This window comes from Meleagris gallopavo, chromosome 2, assembly GCF_905368555.1.
Source record: "Meleagris gallopavo chromosome 2, MGAL_WU_HG_1.1, whole genome shotgun sequence".
Lineage (NCBI taxonomy): Eukaryota > Metazoa > Chordata > Aves > Galliformes > Phasianidae > Meleagris > Meleagris gallopavo.
This window is the reverse complement of record NC_139405.1, coordinates 37050804-37066533: the sequence shown is the minus strand read 5'-3', so window position 1 is coordinate 37066533 and position 15730 is coordinate 37050804. Positions and strand designations below refer to the sequence as shown.

Sequence of the window (15730 nt, the reverse complement as noted above, 5' to 3'; positions counted from 1 at the left end):
CGAGTTTATCATTGAGCCCAACAAAAAAAGCCAGTAAAAAGTAAAACTGAAGATACAAATCTAAGCTACAGTTAAGTGAATCAAGAGGTTTGACCCTACCAGAAAGAGAGGTGAGGAAGAGGAAAAAACAGCTTCTCCCTTGTCCCTATCACTCCCAGTAAAGTCACTCTCTCATGTTCCTCTGCATCAGCTCAGGAACTCACCTAATAAGCCATTTCAACCCCAACAGTCTGTGAAATAGAAAGGAGATGTCAACCTTTCAGGTACTCAAATTGAGATTAGCTCACCATGCAGTGACAGGCATGCCAAAGCCAGTGCAAAAAGAACAGTGGAAGCACACAGTTGGGCATAGGCAGTAATCCTTTTTCAGTAGGGCACAATGTTAGAAAGAGATGGAGGTGGAATCAGGATGTACTTAAGCTAGTATTACTTCTGAAAGAAAATGCTCCTAAACTACACCTTTGCCAACTGAGTCCTCTTAGAAATAGGAATAGGCAGCTTGAAGATGGAGACAACAACAGCTTATTGAACAGTTCAGATCTACAGCAATGCTCAGTGAGTATGCATCAGAGAAACAGTTCTGACAAAATTTTCACAGAAAAGACACAGCAGAAGCACTGGAAGAGAAAAGCAGTTATTAAATACGTAACAGCTGCTTTCTCAGGTGACACCAAATATTAGCCTAAAGGTAGATTAAAACACCTTGCACAGAGCCAAGCCCTCCTAGCATGCACAGCTTTGTAAGGTACTTAAGGAAAATGATTTTTGCCTTCCTTGAACTTGGCGGAGCTCATGTTTATCTGAAACACTCCTTTAACCACTGAACATTATATGCAAAATAGAAGGGCTCACACATGGAGCAGAGGGAAGACAAACTGGCAGCCTAATGTTTTAACAATCAGAAGTCTTTACAAATAAGGGCGAATATAATACAGATTGTCTGAAACCAAGGCTACAAGAATGTAATCAGCCCAAGCATAGAGAACAGAAAAGCAGCAAAAATAATATAGTAATAAGAAAAAATTAGGTGTAAATTAATTGTGCTGGATACAAGTCTTTTGTGAGGAACAGCTTTAAAGAAAAAATGCTAAAATCCTCCCATTTGCTTTCTCTTTATTTCTGTAGAAGTCTCCTGTTCACTATATTAACAGTGAATATATATTGTGGGTTTTTTTTTTTACAAGGAGCATTTAGTTCCTTGTTTAGTTTAGTTTTTCTAAACTACTTTCTTCACATGTAAGACAATACAAACTGTCACGTGTCAATGCAGTACAAAATTAAAACTTAAAACAGTTACTTGCAGAGTAACTACAATCTTTTTTTTTATGAGATTAGTAAATAAAGCAAACACTGAAGAAGCTTAAACATCTTACCATCGAGTTCACAAAAATGATCCTGTGAATCATCGTATCTTGCCCAGTCAATGAAAGCCTCCTTACTTTGGTTGCTGAGGGGAAGAAAATACATTTGATTTTAAACTTTCAAATAAACAATGTCAGTAAGAGCTACTCAACAACACAACCCATATACAATAATTAACTTAGAATTTAATTCTGAGCTATTATACCTGGCACACTAGAATATATGGAGTTGGGGCAGAGATACAAGCAAGCACTAATTGTAGTACTTTCTTGCAGGGTAACACTGAACTGACTTCAGAAAGATTTCACCATCATTACTTATGCAAACTCTCCACTGGTAGTGACTTTTCTTCCTTCAGTAAAATTCCATAGCACACATTTTTAGCACTTTCAGAAGTACTTTGGCAGCTGTCATTACAGGAAAAAAAGTCTTTGTATTCCTTAACTCGTGCTTTCAAAGAAGTCTACAATACTTAGCCTTGCTTTTACATGGGAGGCTGAATCTCTAAAGGTTTGTTCCAAGCTAAATTACTCTACGAATATGACTCGAGTCTTTTAAGTAATAACAGTAACTCTACTCACTCTTGCAATTTCAAAGGTGCACTGTACCAGAGAAACAAGTACTTTTGAAGTTCCCATGCTACAAAACACAAGTAGTGCTAATAGCTAAATGCTTTCTTCAATGCATATGTGAGAAACAGAACTATTTCTATTTTGCTGTCAGTAGCGTGGCATAAGTGAAGATTGGGAACTCCGCTCCAGGGTGCGGCAAATTCCCCTAAAATACCAAAAACAACCCATTTCATTTTATTCATTAATCTACCAAAGCACAGTAGGAGACTACACTTAACATTCGGTGAGCCTTACAAACTTTCCTGATGTACCTCCCCACCAATTACTAGCAGGCAAGATTTTATAGTCACAATCAATATAGATGACAATGGAAGACAGCCCCAAACCAAAAGGATTTTGTAACTCTCCCAACTTTTATCAATATGCAATCTTGCAAAAGCCAGTCTCTTTAGCCCTCTGTACATATGCTAAATTACATTACTCTTTTAATCTACAGAAGCAGAAGAGAGTTAATGGCTTCTTAGTTCCTTTAACACTGAGTAAGGCTCTGCCCAGCTTGCTTTGAAATACTATACAAAATAGCATGCTACCTTTTTTTTTTTTTTTTAAAAAAAAACCTATAGTCGCTTTTTATAATGAGCCAGGACAGCATTTTTTGATCAGGTAGGACTGCTGAAATCTATGGCCAAAGGCATCAGACCTCTCCGCTAGTGATAAACTTATTTTTTATTTTTCTATTTCTGCTTTTTCAAAGCAGTGAGTCTAGTAGAATGCAAGCTTTCCTAAACTGTTCTGCTCTTTCCTACTCAAGAAAAACACCATCCTGCAGAATTTGTGCCATCCAACCTCAGCTGTGCCTATCAGTAGGCAAGACCAGGGAACTGATCCAAGCAAAAAATAACTTCACCAACAACAAAAATAATTCACAAGCTCCCAGACCTGGTTCACCAAGTGAGGACAAACAGGCACATCATTGTAACAGAGAGACCTGGACAGAACCCCTTAATTCACCACAGTCATCAAGAAAAAGGCTGATACTGGTAAAAACTGGAAAAGAGTATTTTCATTTGCAAACTTTATCTCCTGTTGCTGTAAGATTTTTTTCAAACAAATAAGTATACTTTAAAAAAAAAAAACTAGGAGCATTTTTAAGACAAGGAATCTACTTCTCACATTATACCTTCAGGTATTTCTGCATCATTTCATATTTACTTTTTAACGGGTTATGGAAAGAATGAAGAACAAAAACCAGCACGTTGCAAAACCAAGACAGACAAAAAGAAATGCTGCTCCCTTGCTACTTTATATATATGTATACAATTTTTTAATTGCTGTAAATTTCAATTTACCTTAAGGTACTGTTGACTGCTCCCAGTTTGTTAGCTTGCTCACAGTCTTCCAATTCTTTGGAATTATTTGCAGCTTTTGAATACTGTAAGAAAGGCCATATTTAATATACAAATAAGTTACCTAAAATCCACTGAAAACAGGTGACGTGAAATATATTTCTAACTTTGGCATTGAACAAGTTAGTATCAGGGAAAAAACCTTGAATTCTGGAAGTGGCAAGTAGTACTTTGGAATACTTATTTTAATTTTCTTCGCTTAATTTTATCAGGTCAATTTTACCCTGCGCATTTAACTGCCAGCTAAAATGTGCCTAAAGGCAGTCATTTGCCACCCACCAGAAACAGTCCAACATCCAGTATTTTCTGAGAGGCAAGTACTTCAGAAAGTCTGTCTACTCCGACTATTTCATGCCGAGCGTGGTGTGATGTTGCATGGAATATCTCTTCGGTTAGTTCAGATTAGCCAACTCAGCCCCTTGACCACCCCTAGCCACTGCTGGAACAGGGAAGAGGCCAGAATGAGAAACAGAGGCCTTTATGCCCTGCAAGCACTGGTCAGCAACAGCTATATTACTGGTATGTTATCAACACAGTTTGAGTCAGGAATCCAAAATACAGTACCATATGTACTGCTATAAAATTAATTATTAGCAGCAAAACCTACGGAACTTCAAAGTAGTGAAAGAGATTAAAAAAAATTTAGAGGTCACTAGAAGAAAGTCCCAAACAACCAATCATTACTCCAAAAAGAACTTCTTGCTCAATTTTCTCAAATTTGCTAGGTGTGGGGCTTCTCTTCATATCATTCATAAGGATGTTAAATGGAAAAATGCAAACAAGGAATGCATCTGTCCTAGAATTAAACAGATACTGCTGATGAAATAAAATACTGAGATGCTGAGGTAAACATTCTACATGTCTAGAGTTGCAAACCTATCCCTACCCTGAAGAGAAAAATATTACTGCCAAGATGATGATCCTAAATGTAAGTTCCCAAACAGAATGAAGTCCAAGCCATCCTTCCAGGCTTTGCTGTTCTCCAGTGTTTAACAACAGCTATGCAAGTCTATTTATTTGACCTCTGACCAAATCTGGACAAAATACTTGTTTTTGACAAAGCAGGTTCTTGTAAAAAGAAAAAGTTTCTGAAAGGAAACAGAAGTGCACAGAAAGCAAAAACTGAAGTTACATGCTATAACCTTCAGGTGCTGCATCCTTGCTTTGAAGTTTAATACACTGACTGTCGTGAGTTCTTTAGTGTTTACATATCAGGCTTACATGACACGGTTTAAGTAGTGGAAGGGCTGCAGGGGTGCCCCCTATGAGCAGAGCTCAGCAGCTGCCCCATTCAGATCAGAGCCAGCTCCAGATGTCTCCAAAAGGGACCTGCCACTGGCCAGAGCTGAGCCACAAGTGACACATGGTGTGTGGTATGCCCCTGGGAGAGCAGATTTAAGAAAAGGGGGAAAAAGATCTGCACAACAGCAGCTGGGAGAGAAAACTGGGAAAAATGCAAGAGTAACACTACTGCAGCCAAAGTCAGAGAAGGCAGGAGGTGCTCCAGGCACTGTGTAGCCCAGGAGAGGCTGACAATGAATGAAGCAGGCTGTCCCCTGCAGCCCATGGGCATCATGCAGAGCGGATCTCCTGAGGACAACCTGTGGAGTAGCCTACAGTGCAGCAGGCGGATGTGGCCTGAAGGAAACTGTAATCCCGTGGCGGGCCCCTGCAGGAGTAGGCCCCATACTGGAGCTGCAGCCCACAAAAAAGAGCCCAAATTGGAGCAGCTCATTCCTGAAGGATCGCACACTGCAGGAAAAGACCCATACTAGAGCAGTTCTTGAAGAACTGCAGCCCATGGGAAACCCATGTTGGATCTCTTCATGAAGGACAACATCCCATAGGAGGAACCTCATGCTGGAACAAGGAAAGGGAGTGAGGAGGAAGGAATGGCCATGACAATGCATTTACCAACTGCCCCATTCCTCCTTCCCATGCACAGTCTGAGGGGGAGGAAGTAGAAGCTGGGTGGAAGGAAAATTTGCTTGTTATTCACTGCTTGACTCTGTTACCACAGTTAATAAACTAACCTTCCCAAAGCACAGTTTCACCCCTAATGGTAATTGGTTGGTGAATGACTTTTCTTGTCCTTATCTAAACTCATAGGTTTCTTTTTTTTTTTTTTCCTTAATATTATCTCCTCCAGACCTTCTGAGGAGAAGGAACATGACTTAGCTACTTACCAGTATTAAGACACCATAGTCCAAGATTTTTCCACTACTCCAATGAGACAAGCCTGCAGAAAGCGAAGCTATTTTTGTGCCTCTCTAGCACCATTTCAATAAGCTTACATTGGTGCCAAGAATTTTCAAGATGTCCTCTATTGCTAACTGCCCTTCTTTCTGTGGGAAGCTGGCCTTCATGGCTAGATGACCTTCCAAAGGCAAAACTGTTCTTTGTGCAATTAATCAACAAAAACAAAAAAAAAACCCTGAAAATGCTAGAAGTTTACAAGCTATGCTCAGGTGAGATAAGTAGTAACCATGGCCATTAAGGGAGGTAGAAATTGCTGGGGAGGATGTAGATAAAGATAGGAATAAGTGTGAATTCACACACAGCCATAGCACTCAACAGTAAGAGCTCTCATTTGGGCCCTGTGGATATTATTACCCAATTCATTGCTAAAGCCCTTATTCTTGGGCACTGTGTTAGGGATTTGGGAATGGAGAAGAGTTATTTGTCACCCTGCTCTGACCCTCTTTTCTAGGTGTATATACAACTTACCTTCCTGGCTTTACTAAGATCACTTAGTGATCTAAGAAGGTTGGCTTGGACACAAGCAAGCAAAAGCCAACAGCACAAACTGACCACTTAAATGTATTATCCTTAGGCTAATGATCTACTCAAGATCAAGATTAGACAAGCCAAAATCACACATAACTTTTTCTTTTTTTTAATACTACAGGTTGTGTTTATATATGCACTGCTACTCATCTCAGCCTAAGCTTTATAGAAGGTGACCTGTACTCAAAGGTACAAAAAATTTTACTTCAGGCATTTTGTGGTGGTGTTCCACTGTCTCTGGTCATTCATCGATTCAGTCTGTACCAATTCTCAAGTTATTAAAGTCTCAGAATGATGCAATGCTACCAGCTACATTAGGAGCACTCTAATTCACAGAAGTACAAAACAACATATAGGAATTGATGTTAACAACTGCATCACTGCTAAGACTAAAGATTCACAATAAAAAGCCACACATCTACTGTAATGTTAAGATTACAAGTCAAAAGAAGCTTAGAAAATAACTGACTACTTACTTTATTAGAGCTCCCAGCTTTAATTCCAACAGGTATTTTGCTCTAAAAAACAAACAAATCTTTTTTACACTGCTCACAGACATTATTATGCTCAATTAAATTATAGCAATTAAGCATCATTCTACACAGAATGATTAGCTAGCATCTGTGCTTTCCCAACATGTTATATTTAAAAGTGTTACATCTTAGACCTGATCATTTAGAGTTATTTGTAGTATTGGTACAAGAATTTCAACTATTGATTACATTTCTTCTTTTGAAACCAAATACATTTGTCACCTTTTTGTTTAAACTTAAGTTCATTAATAGTTGGAACCTAAAATTTTTTTAGCTGATAACTGACTTAAAGTATAGACTAACCTTATCACTGAACTTTGGCATAGTTAATGAAGCCTGCAGAAAATTATGCATATAATGCCTAAGAAAAATTTAATTGTTAAACATAGCATTTACCAAAAGTCAGGGGAAGACTACCTTTTAACTGAAAATGCAGGATTTCAAACAGGCTGAGAACCAATTTGTGCCTCACGTCTTCTGAAAACCCATGCTGCACATCATACACATGCCCTGATCAGTTACTTGAATGACAATAAAGTGTCAATTACTGTCAGCTCTAGTCTCAGCCATAAAGGCTTCTTAACTAGGCTTGCACAATGCTTTGTCATGTGTAAAGGATGAGACCTATATAAATAAACTATTAGGAGTTACTGTACACTTAATATAAAGAATTCTACAAATGGGAAGCTAAGTGCCCATTCTCCCAGTCAGCTACTCACAGTATTATTTCAGAAACCTCTGGTTTTAGACTTAGATTAACGCTTGCTTAGCCTAACAGTGTACAGAACATCTTTCCAATATCAAAAGCAAATAAGTTCTAAACAAGTTTTTTTTTTAATTTAATTTTCTTATTCTTCTTTTTAGTACATAAAGGTAAATTTTAGCAGAAAATTAAAACGCAGAAAAATATATTAAATTAGTGGAAGTTAAGGGAATTTTTTTTAAAGTTATTTGTGTAATTATCTGCGAATGTGTGTAATCAATGAATATACAGATGTCATAATTAAGAAATATACAGGAAAGTTAGGCTAAACAGGTTATCACGCTAAAGAAGAATGGATGGAAAGCTTACCCTTGTCCTGGGCTCGCTGAGAAGACTCCAAGAGGAGTGATCTCCACAAGAGATCCTTCCCCAGTGGTAATTGGGGAAGTTCAGCCTTTAAATGGGGTCTAGGAGAGGTAGAGCCAGGCTCCACCCCTTCCAGTAGCACAGGAGAATTGTCTTCACCTGTGCTCCCAGGGCTGACTCATTGCTCACCTCAGGTGGTCAATCAGAGGTTGAGGCCATGATTCAGCAGTTCTCATACACTATCATATTATTATTTTACATTATATAACCATTTACTTGAGAAAACAATATGGCATAACTAGAAATGAGATTTAAAAAAACAGTCATTTCAACTTATTGAAGCTAAAAAGCAAGGTATTACAACAGACTTCAATTTTATATAGTGGAAAAGTACAATGGATAGAGTTACTCAGTGAAATTAAACAAGCTGTTCAGCCAAACAACCTTTCCCTACTGTACAGTATCTGATGCATACCTCAGGACAAGGCTCTACGTGACAGTCTTTGATAGAACAATGGCCATCATCAGCCCAGAATGGGCATGGTCTCTTTAGATTCACCTAAACATACAAAAACAAAAGGTTATAATCAATACTCTTAAGGCAACATAAAAAAAGAGAACTCCCAGTATCACAAAATCATTTCAAATTAAATAAGAGGATAAAAGGAAAAGGTTAGATTTATTACTTCAAAGCATATGGTGTGTGTGTACACACACACATATGTATTTAAGCAATCTAAGAGTACACAAGCTCAAGCTTACTACACATTGAAGTTTTTAATGGTAATAGCCTCCACAGGATAAAAAAAAGATATTATATAAAAGTCCCAATTAAATCTCTTACCATTAATATTACACCAGAACAGTAAATAACTACAAAAGAAATCAGCGAAATACAGCTATAAAATAGTCATACTTAATCAGTTGTATTAGTATTAGCAGATCAAGGAAATACATCTCATGGAAGACAGCCAGAAGTTTACTGGTTCAAATTAAGTGTTTGGATGATTTCAGATTTCAAGCAATAAAAACAGACTCATCACCACACTTCATAAATATCAAGGAAGAATGAGTATCAAAATACTAACAGTCTCAAATAAAAAAGTTGATGTTGCTTAAGTGTAAATAATGAAGAGAAACCACTTCAGAATCATCACCAGCAAAATTTGTCATGTTTTCTCATCAATGCTGATTTTTCAACAAATGGCACAATGAAATCAGAGCACCACAAGTATTTGTCTCTGCTACACAATAAGAGGCTCAAACACTTGATATAACATTTCAACTGGATTGTCAATACAAAAGTCAGTTAAAGAAAGAAAATAAATCAGTATTCTTTTGCATTAGCCTTATACATATCAGTAAGCATAGTGATGAAAGACTTCAACATCACCACTCCCACATCAGAGACTACAAGATTTCATGCACCGTCAACTACAAACATTGCAGAACTACACTACCTCGGAAAACTAAAATTACAAATAAAATGAAGTAACTATCACTATCTTTTGGGCAAAAATAAAATGAGCTCTACAACTTTCAAAGTAAAAAAAATATTGTTTTTGTTTTCCTTTAGCAGAAAATTGTAGACATTAATGACTATACACTTGAGTTTACAAATGGTATTGCTTACAACATCAAAACTATATGAAAGATGAGGTGGAATTGCACACACAGGAAGTATGATTAATTTCAGAACTTCTGAAATTAAGGTAAGCCCTACATTTGCAAGATGCTGCTGAGTTTTATACAGTCTTGTGGACCTGTTACTGCTCATCTTCAAATATTTTGGTTTGTATCTTCCTCTTGCCTCTGGAGAACCTAATTACCACTTCCACTAAGAGAAGTGGTATTCTCACTGAAGTTGCAAATATCTTATTTCCCCTGAAAACTGTATCACGTAGCAGTAGGAAATTCAAGGTGAAGCTACACTTTATTGCTTACTCAGATTACAAAGGGAAGATCCTAGAACTTCTCCTTTCCTCTCACTCATAACCCCATCTTACATTAATTTAATTCCTGCCTGATTCTAGATCAACAACTTGCTACACACTGAAAAACAAGCAAACAAAATAACATTCTAAACAATCTACCAGGTCAAAAGATTCACTGGTGTAACACACTGTAGGACAAGGCCAAGATCCAAAAGCAAGGAAGAAGCAGGGATGGCCTAGCCAGTCCGAAAGGACTGGGAACTCCTTTTGCCAGTGGTTGGTAATCATGTGATTAGCTCAGTAAAAAATCTAACTTCATTTTCAAGCTCAGCAAACCTGAAACTAAGAGTATCAGTCTTCAAAATCTTATGCTGCTCATCCAGTTCCAACAGTGAGAGAAAATCAGTGTTTAAAGACATAGGAGAGTGCTACCACTCTACTTGAAAATTGATACTTGTAGTTGTTTTTCAAAGAAATAAAATCTTCCTAGCTGGGAAACGCTAAAATCATAACCAGGACGGCAGCTGATAAGAAAAGGAAATGGTTGCAATGTTTCAAATTACCTACATTACTTAGAAGATAAGTGCTGTACAATGCTAACAAACAATCCTCTTTCACACGCAGCAGCACAAAGATATTATCTTTAAAAATACCACTTACTGACTGAATGAAAGAAGTCATCATCTACTGTCACTGACTCCAGGAGTAACACAGACTCTTACAAGTATAGCTGACAACCTGCTCTACAACCAAATGAAAGATCTGTGGGTTTCTAAAAGACAACATAATACAGCTAATCTGGTTCTGTAGTCCTCCCTATATTTTATAGATTTTATTAAAATTATTCAGAAAAAAAGTTCATTCTAATCATACCTTGTAATATCTGAAGTAATCACGTTCTTGTAGTTTCTGTATTTTGGGGAAGATCTTGAAAGTATTGAAGTCATCAATGCTTTCTATGTCACATAAACAATCATCTAGGACACCTGTGAGCTATTAAAAGAACACACGATTGATTTTTTAATCAAGAAATGAAGTGTTAACTACAGAAAAACAACTAAAAATACGGCAGTCAAAACATACCAGTGAAATGCAGTTCCACAGCAAACACTCTCATTATTAAAACACTATATAACATTTCACAATTTTGAGTAAAATAACAAATCACTTTTTAGTTTAAGCTCACTTCCAAATGCAAAGCTGAATCAATGTCTGTCAGACTAGAATTTTCAGAATTGAAATTTGTTCTTAGTTTCAACACACAGAACCTTCTACATAATGGGCAAGCTATGAATGAACATTATATTAGCACATCAGAACCACATATCAAATATTTTCCTCTTAAACACTTATTCATTGGATTTCCTAAAAAAAAATTATAAAAAAATAACAAGTATGTAATTAGCTTTTAAGTACAAAAAAATATTCAGTTTCTTTAACAGTATGGGTAAAGGGGGAGTAAGTACTTTTGTGCCCAAGAAGTCAGTAACCTCAACTAAATTGTACAATATTAGGAAAACCAGGTACAGTCACCTACACTGTATGGCTGTAAACCTATTGTGAAATTAAATCTGAATTTCCCAGGACACATCACTCTTCTTGTGCTAGAACAGGAAGGGGCTGAATTAGCCTAAGACTGTCTTTGTGGTAAGAGCTGCACACAGTGCAGAGTCACCACTGCCAGCACAGGGCAGATAATCTACAAAGTTGTTTGGCTTTAAGCAACCACAACAATTTTCCTAAGACACCAACAGTGTCTTAACCAAAAGACATTAACAGCGAAAATGTGACTCTATGTATATTTGTATAACAAGCTTCCTTATGTCCAAACCAAATACTTATAAGCATAGCTTCTCAAATATAAACGTTCTTGAAAAGACTTTCAAATGCATGTTTGAAGGCTTCAGCATATAAATAAAGAAATGAAATCAAGCACTGCTAGCTACAATTCAGTCATACATGGAATTCATCAACATAACTGATAGTTCACAAAGGAACTAAAACAGGTAAGCCTGCACATTTCATGTTTTACATGGGCTTAGAAGAAAAGATTGCATATAGAAGGAAATTTTTTCTCCATACATTTCACAGCTAGGTTATGAAATTATCTATTTCATGCATGGTAAATCACTCCGCTACTCTACAACAAAGATGTGTTATATAACCAAGCTTGATGTAAGAAAAGTCACTAGAAACTACATTGCATGCTTCTGCTCTTATGATGCATAAAGAAGGCCTGGAAAGCGGATTCCCCACCACGCAGAGACATTGAAGTGATGCTATGGCAATAAAGCATTTTAGTAGATAATTCACCTTCTGCAGCTCTTACTTTTCCTGACACACTAAACAGACTATCACAGTTCTGCAGAGTTTGTAGAACCACACAACGGCTTGGGTTGGAGAGGGCCTTAAAGCCCATCCAACCCCCTGCTGTGGGCAGGGCTGCCATCCAGCAGCTCAGCTGCCCAGGGCCCCATCCAACCCAGCCTTGGCCACTTCCAGGGATGGGGCACCACAGCTTCTCCGGGCAGCTGTGCCAGGACCTCACCACATCACGAGTAAAGAATTTCATCCTAATGTCTAATCTAGATCTTCCTCTTTCAGTCTAAAGCAATTCCTCCTTGCCCTATCACTAACATGCCATGTAAAAAGTCAGTCTCCCCCCGTTTACATGCTCCCTTCAGCTACTGGAAGGCCACAACTAAGCTTCCCCAGAGCCTTCTCTTCTCCACGCTGAAGAAGCAGACCTCCTCACTCGTCTTCAAAGGAGGAGTGCTCCAGCCCTCTGGCCACCACTTATGGTATTGAAGTAACAGTCATTTAAGAGAAGCAACTTTACCCAAAATCTTATTCTTGCCTTCCTTAATATTACTGAATTTCAAGCCTGGGCAAACAGATTGGAAAGACTACATTCACTCACATGATTTTCAAAAAAACCTCACAGCCCACATGACTACTGACTAGGAAGGCAAAAACTATGATTGATCCTTACAGAAATCAAACCTCCACATATTTTAATCTACAACTGCATTACAAAAACACAATTTTCATATTGGTCACACATGCAGAAAATAGATGTGCTATCTTTACACATCCTTACTACAAAACGAACAGCAGTACACTTTACTAGAGTAAAAAAGCCAAAGACAACTGAACATTTTACTCAAGTATGATACAACTTTACTAACAGGAGACATGGAGAACAATCATTTATTAAGATGAAATCAGAGCGAGGATAAGCTGAGAAATTTTCTTTGGACTCGAAAGAAGTAGAGCAGGAAATTATTTTGATGATCACCTCTCACTGCTTCACTGCTTACGAAAATATTTATATCATCTATGCAAAACTCAGTGTTTTTTCAGGTGCAAGTGTTCCAAATAAACATGTGGTGTTACAGTGTCAAGTACATATGGAAAAAAAAGCTGCAGTCCTTTTATTTGTCTAAGATGGTAATCTAAGTGAAGTTACGCCTTTGCCAGATACCTCTGATAACATTTTGATTCTAAGAACACCTTTTAAAACGCAGCAGTTTACTCAGAAGACTATGAAGTGCCACAAATAATCAGGACCCTCAATCTAGAACAGTTCCAAGAAATTTTTCAGAGAAAAATTAATTCAAAGTACCGAGAACAAACAAGTGAAACTCTCAGTTTCTTTCTCATAACTTTTTTTTTTTTTTTTAAAACTGGAACAGTTGGCTTCCTGCATACATAAAACAGGAAAATCAATGTTTCCTTGGAAGGAGTGCTCTAAAGTTAAACTATGCCACATTTGTAGCAAAACAGAATTTATAAAGTCATTTGACAGCACGTGTGAAAAGCCAACACTACACATGAGTGGAGTCAGTTCATCGCATGCTAACACAGCAGCAACACAGACTCCAACTGCCCCAGTTAGGGCTTTTTTATTAGCACGGCTATACTTGCTTAATGACAGAACACTAAGGAAATGTAGAAAACAGTTTCATCCCTCTTAGCACCTGTACCTCTCAGTGAGCTCTTTTTCAAAGTGAAGACATGAAAACAAGAACAACGTATTACACAGTTAAATTCTACGTATGGTACAACCTATTCCACTATTCACACAGTTGGCCTTTTTAAACTATGCTATACCAGTTAACTTGCCCCACAAAAACACAGCAAAACTGACCTTTAAGTTACCACAATTTTTATTACAACAGCCAAACATCAAGCTTAGATTTAAACTGTTGATTACTTTGAACTCTATGATAAACTCTAGAAGCGGTAACTTAATAGAATATGTGAGAGAAGTCAGACAGATGGGATTCTATTCCTTTCTTTCCAACACTCTTACTAAAGTATTTCCACGCATTGTTAAAGCTATTTTAGTTCTTGTAGAGATACCAGAGCTATATTGGAAATGTCAAGTTTATTCAAGATAAATCAACCTTTCACAAGAAAAGGTCAATGTCCAACCTGGCATCAATTTCTCCTTAAGACATCTGTAAAGCAAAAAGTATTTGGCACATCAACACAATGGAAAAAAAATGAACAAATGCATATACTAACAAGCAGCATTTTCCTACAAATAACCTTATTAGCGTTATCAGGTTGCTGTACTTTAATTGCTTCAACAAACAGAAGCCCACTTGGGACACACTGTTTTCTTTCTTAATGTTTTATTTGCCATAGCTGCAGAGCAAGAGAAAGGCTATGGGTAACATGACTCCAAGAGCTAATGGCTAGCTTATCTTTCCTTGGTACAAGTCAAACTCTTGCTGTTTAAACTCTGAGTACAATAAGCTAACAGTTCTGCAAAATAACAAAAGCCAATCTCTCTGCCAAGTACGATAAAGTCGTGACATTTTGTTAATGTCTTCATTAAGAATCACAATTACATTAGTATCCTGTTACACTAAGATAAGTACTAAATAAGGGCTTAATTTTAACCTCAGAAAACATCAACGTGTAACAAGGAGAAAAACAGAGGAGGGGCAGTGGGGCTGGGGACAGGTTCTGCACCAGAGGGCTGTCGGCATGAAACAGGCTGCCTGGGGCGGTGGGCATGGCCCAGAATGCTGGAGTTCAGGGAGCGTTTGTACATCCCGCTCTGACACACGGTCTGATGTTCTGGGTGCTATGAGGAGCCAGGAATTAGACAATCTTATAGGTCTCTTTCAACTTAGAATATTCTATGGTTCTACACACAGAAAAACTGCAGTCAAAGCTATATGTGCTAGACTAGTCACTGCCTCGGGTGGCCACTCACAATACAGCACATCACACAAAAATTTAGAAAATAACAACAATAACAATCAAGGACACAAGAGACAGGCTGCTCCACAAGAGCACAGGGCAATACGTCTGGCCCAGTTGATGCCCTCCTCTACTCGACACCAGCTGTTACTCAGCCACAGCCGTACCGATGAACTCCGCGCACCAACGCCGACCCTTCTGCACGCAGCTTACAGAGAGAAGGAACGCTCATCCTTCCGCGGGCTGACACAAATACAAACCGAGCGCGGGCACCGACCGACACACGGCCGCTCACCGACTCCACCAGCACTCCCGTGCTGCCGCCCCAGGGCTACGGGTTCTGCACACCGCCCACGGCCGCGGCGAGCTCCGCGCCCGGCGACCGCTATACGCGAGTGCCGCTGCCGGGCCCCATACTCCAGAGGCGCCCGCCGCCGGGCCCGGGCTGCAGCACGGCGCCGGCTAGGAGGACGCGGGCTACGGGCTGAGGCCCGGCTTTTGCAGCCCGCCGGCCCTCAGCCGGCATCGCGTCCCCGCTCCGCCGCATCTCCCCACCTGGGCTTCCGCGGCGAGGATAGAGCCCAGGACCGCCAACAGCCGCGTCGCCCACCGTGCCCACGCCGTTATGCTCCGGCCGCCGCCGCCGCTCATGCTGCTCCGGCCGCTCCGCCCGCCGCGGCTGACGGGGGAGGGCGGCCCACCTCTCCACTGCCACAGGAAGCGGACGGGCGAAACGAAGGCCGGCCGCAACAACTCCTCCCGGCGCGGCCGGCGGCGGCGCCGCGCTCCCCCCTCAGCCCACCCGCGCGCTGCCGACACCACAGCCCCGGCGAGTGCGCGCACTAACCCC

General features: G+C 39.3%; 1 protein-coding gene across 4 annotated transcripts in view; it reads right to left on the bottom strand.

Moving 5' to 3' along the window:
- Positions 1–15726, bottom strand: part of ERO1B (endoplasmic reticulum oxidoreductase 1 beta) — a 31206-nt gene extending 15480 nt beyond the window's left edge. For 3 of the 4 annotated variants that reach the window (XM_085219670.1, XM_085219671.1, XM_085219673.1), the window contains exons 1-6: positions 15436–15726; positions 10537–10656; positions 8205–8288; positions 6604–6645; positions 3284–3366; positions 1374–1447 (exon numbers count right to left, since the gene is read on the bottom strand). In XM_085219670.1, the coding sequence (XP_085075796.1) occupies positions 1374–1447; positions 3284–3366; positions 6604–6645; positions 8205–8288; positions 10537–10656; positions 15436–15531 (499 nt within the window). In that variant the 5' untranslated portion in view covers positions 15532–15726. The remainder of the gene's footprint in view (positions 1–1373; positions 1448–3283; positions 3367–6603; positions 6646–8204; positions 8289–10536; positions 10657–15435) is intronic. The other variant, XM_085219672.1, reaches the window with a different exon arrangement.
- Between the last annotated feature and the right edge of the window lie 4 nt (positions 15727–15730).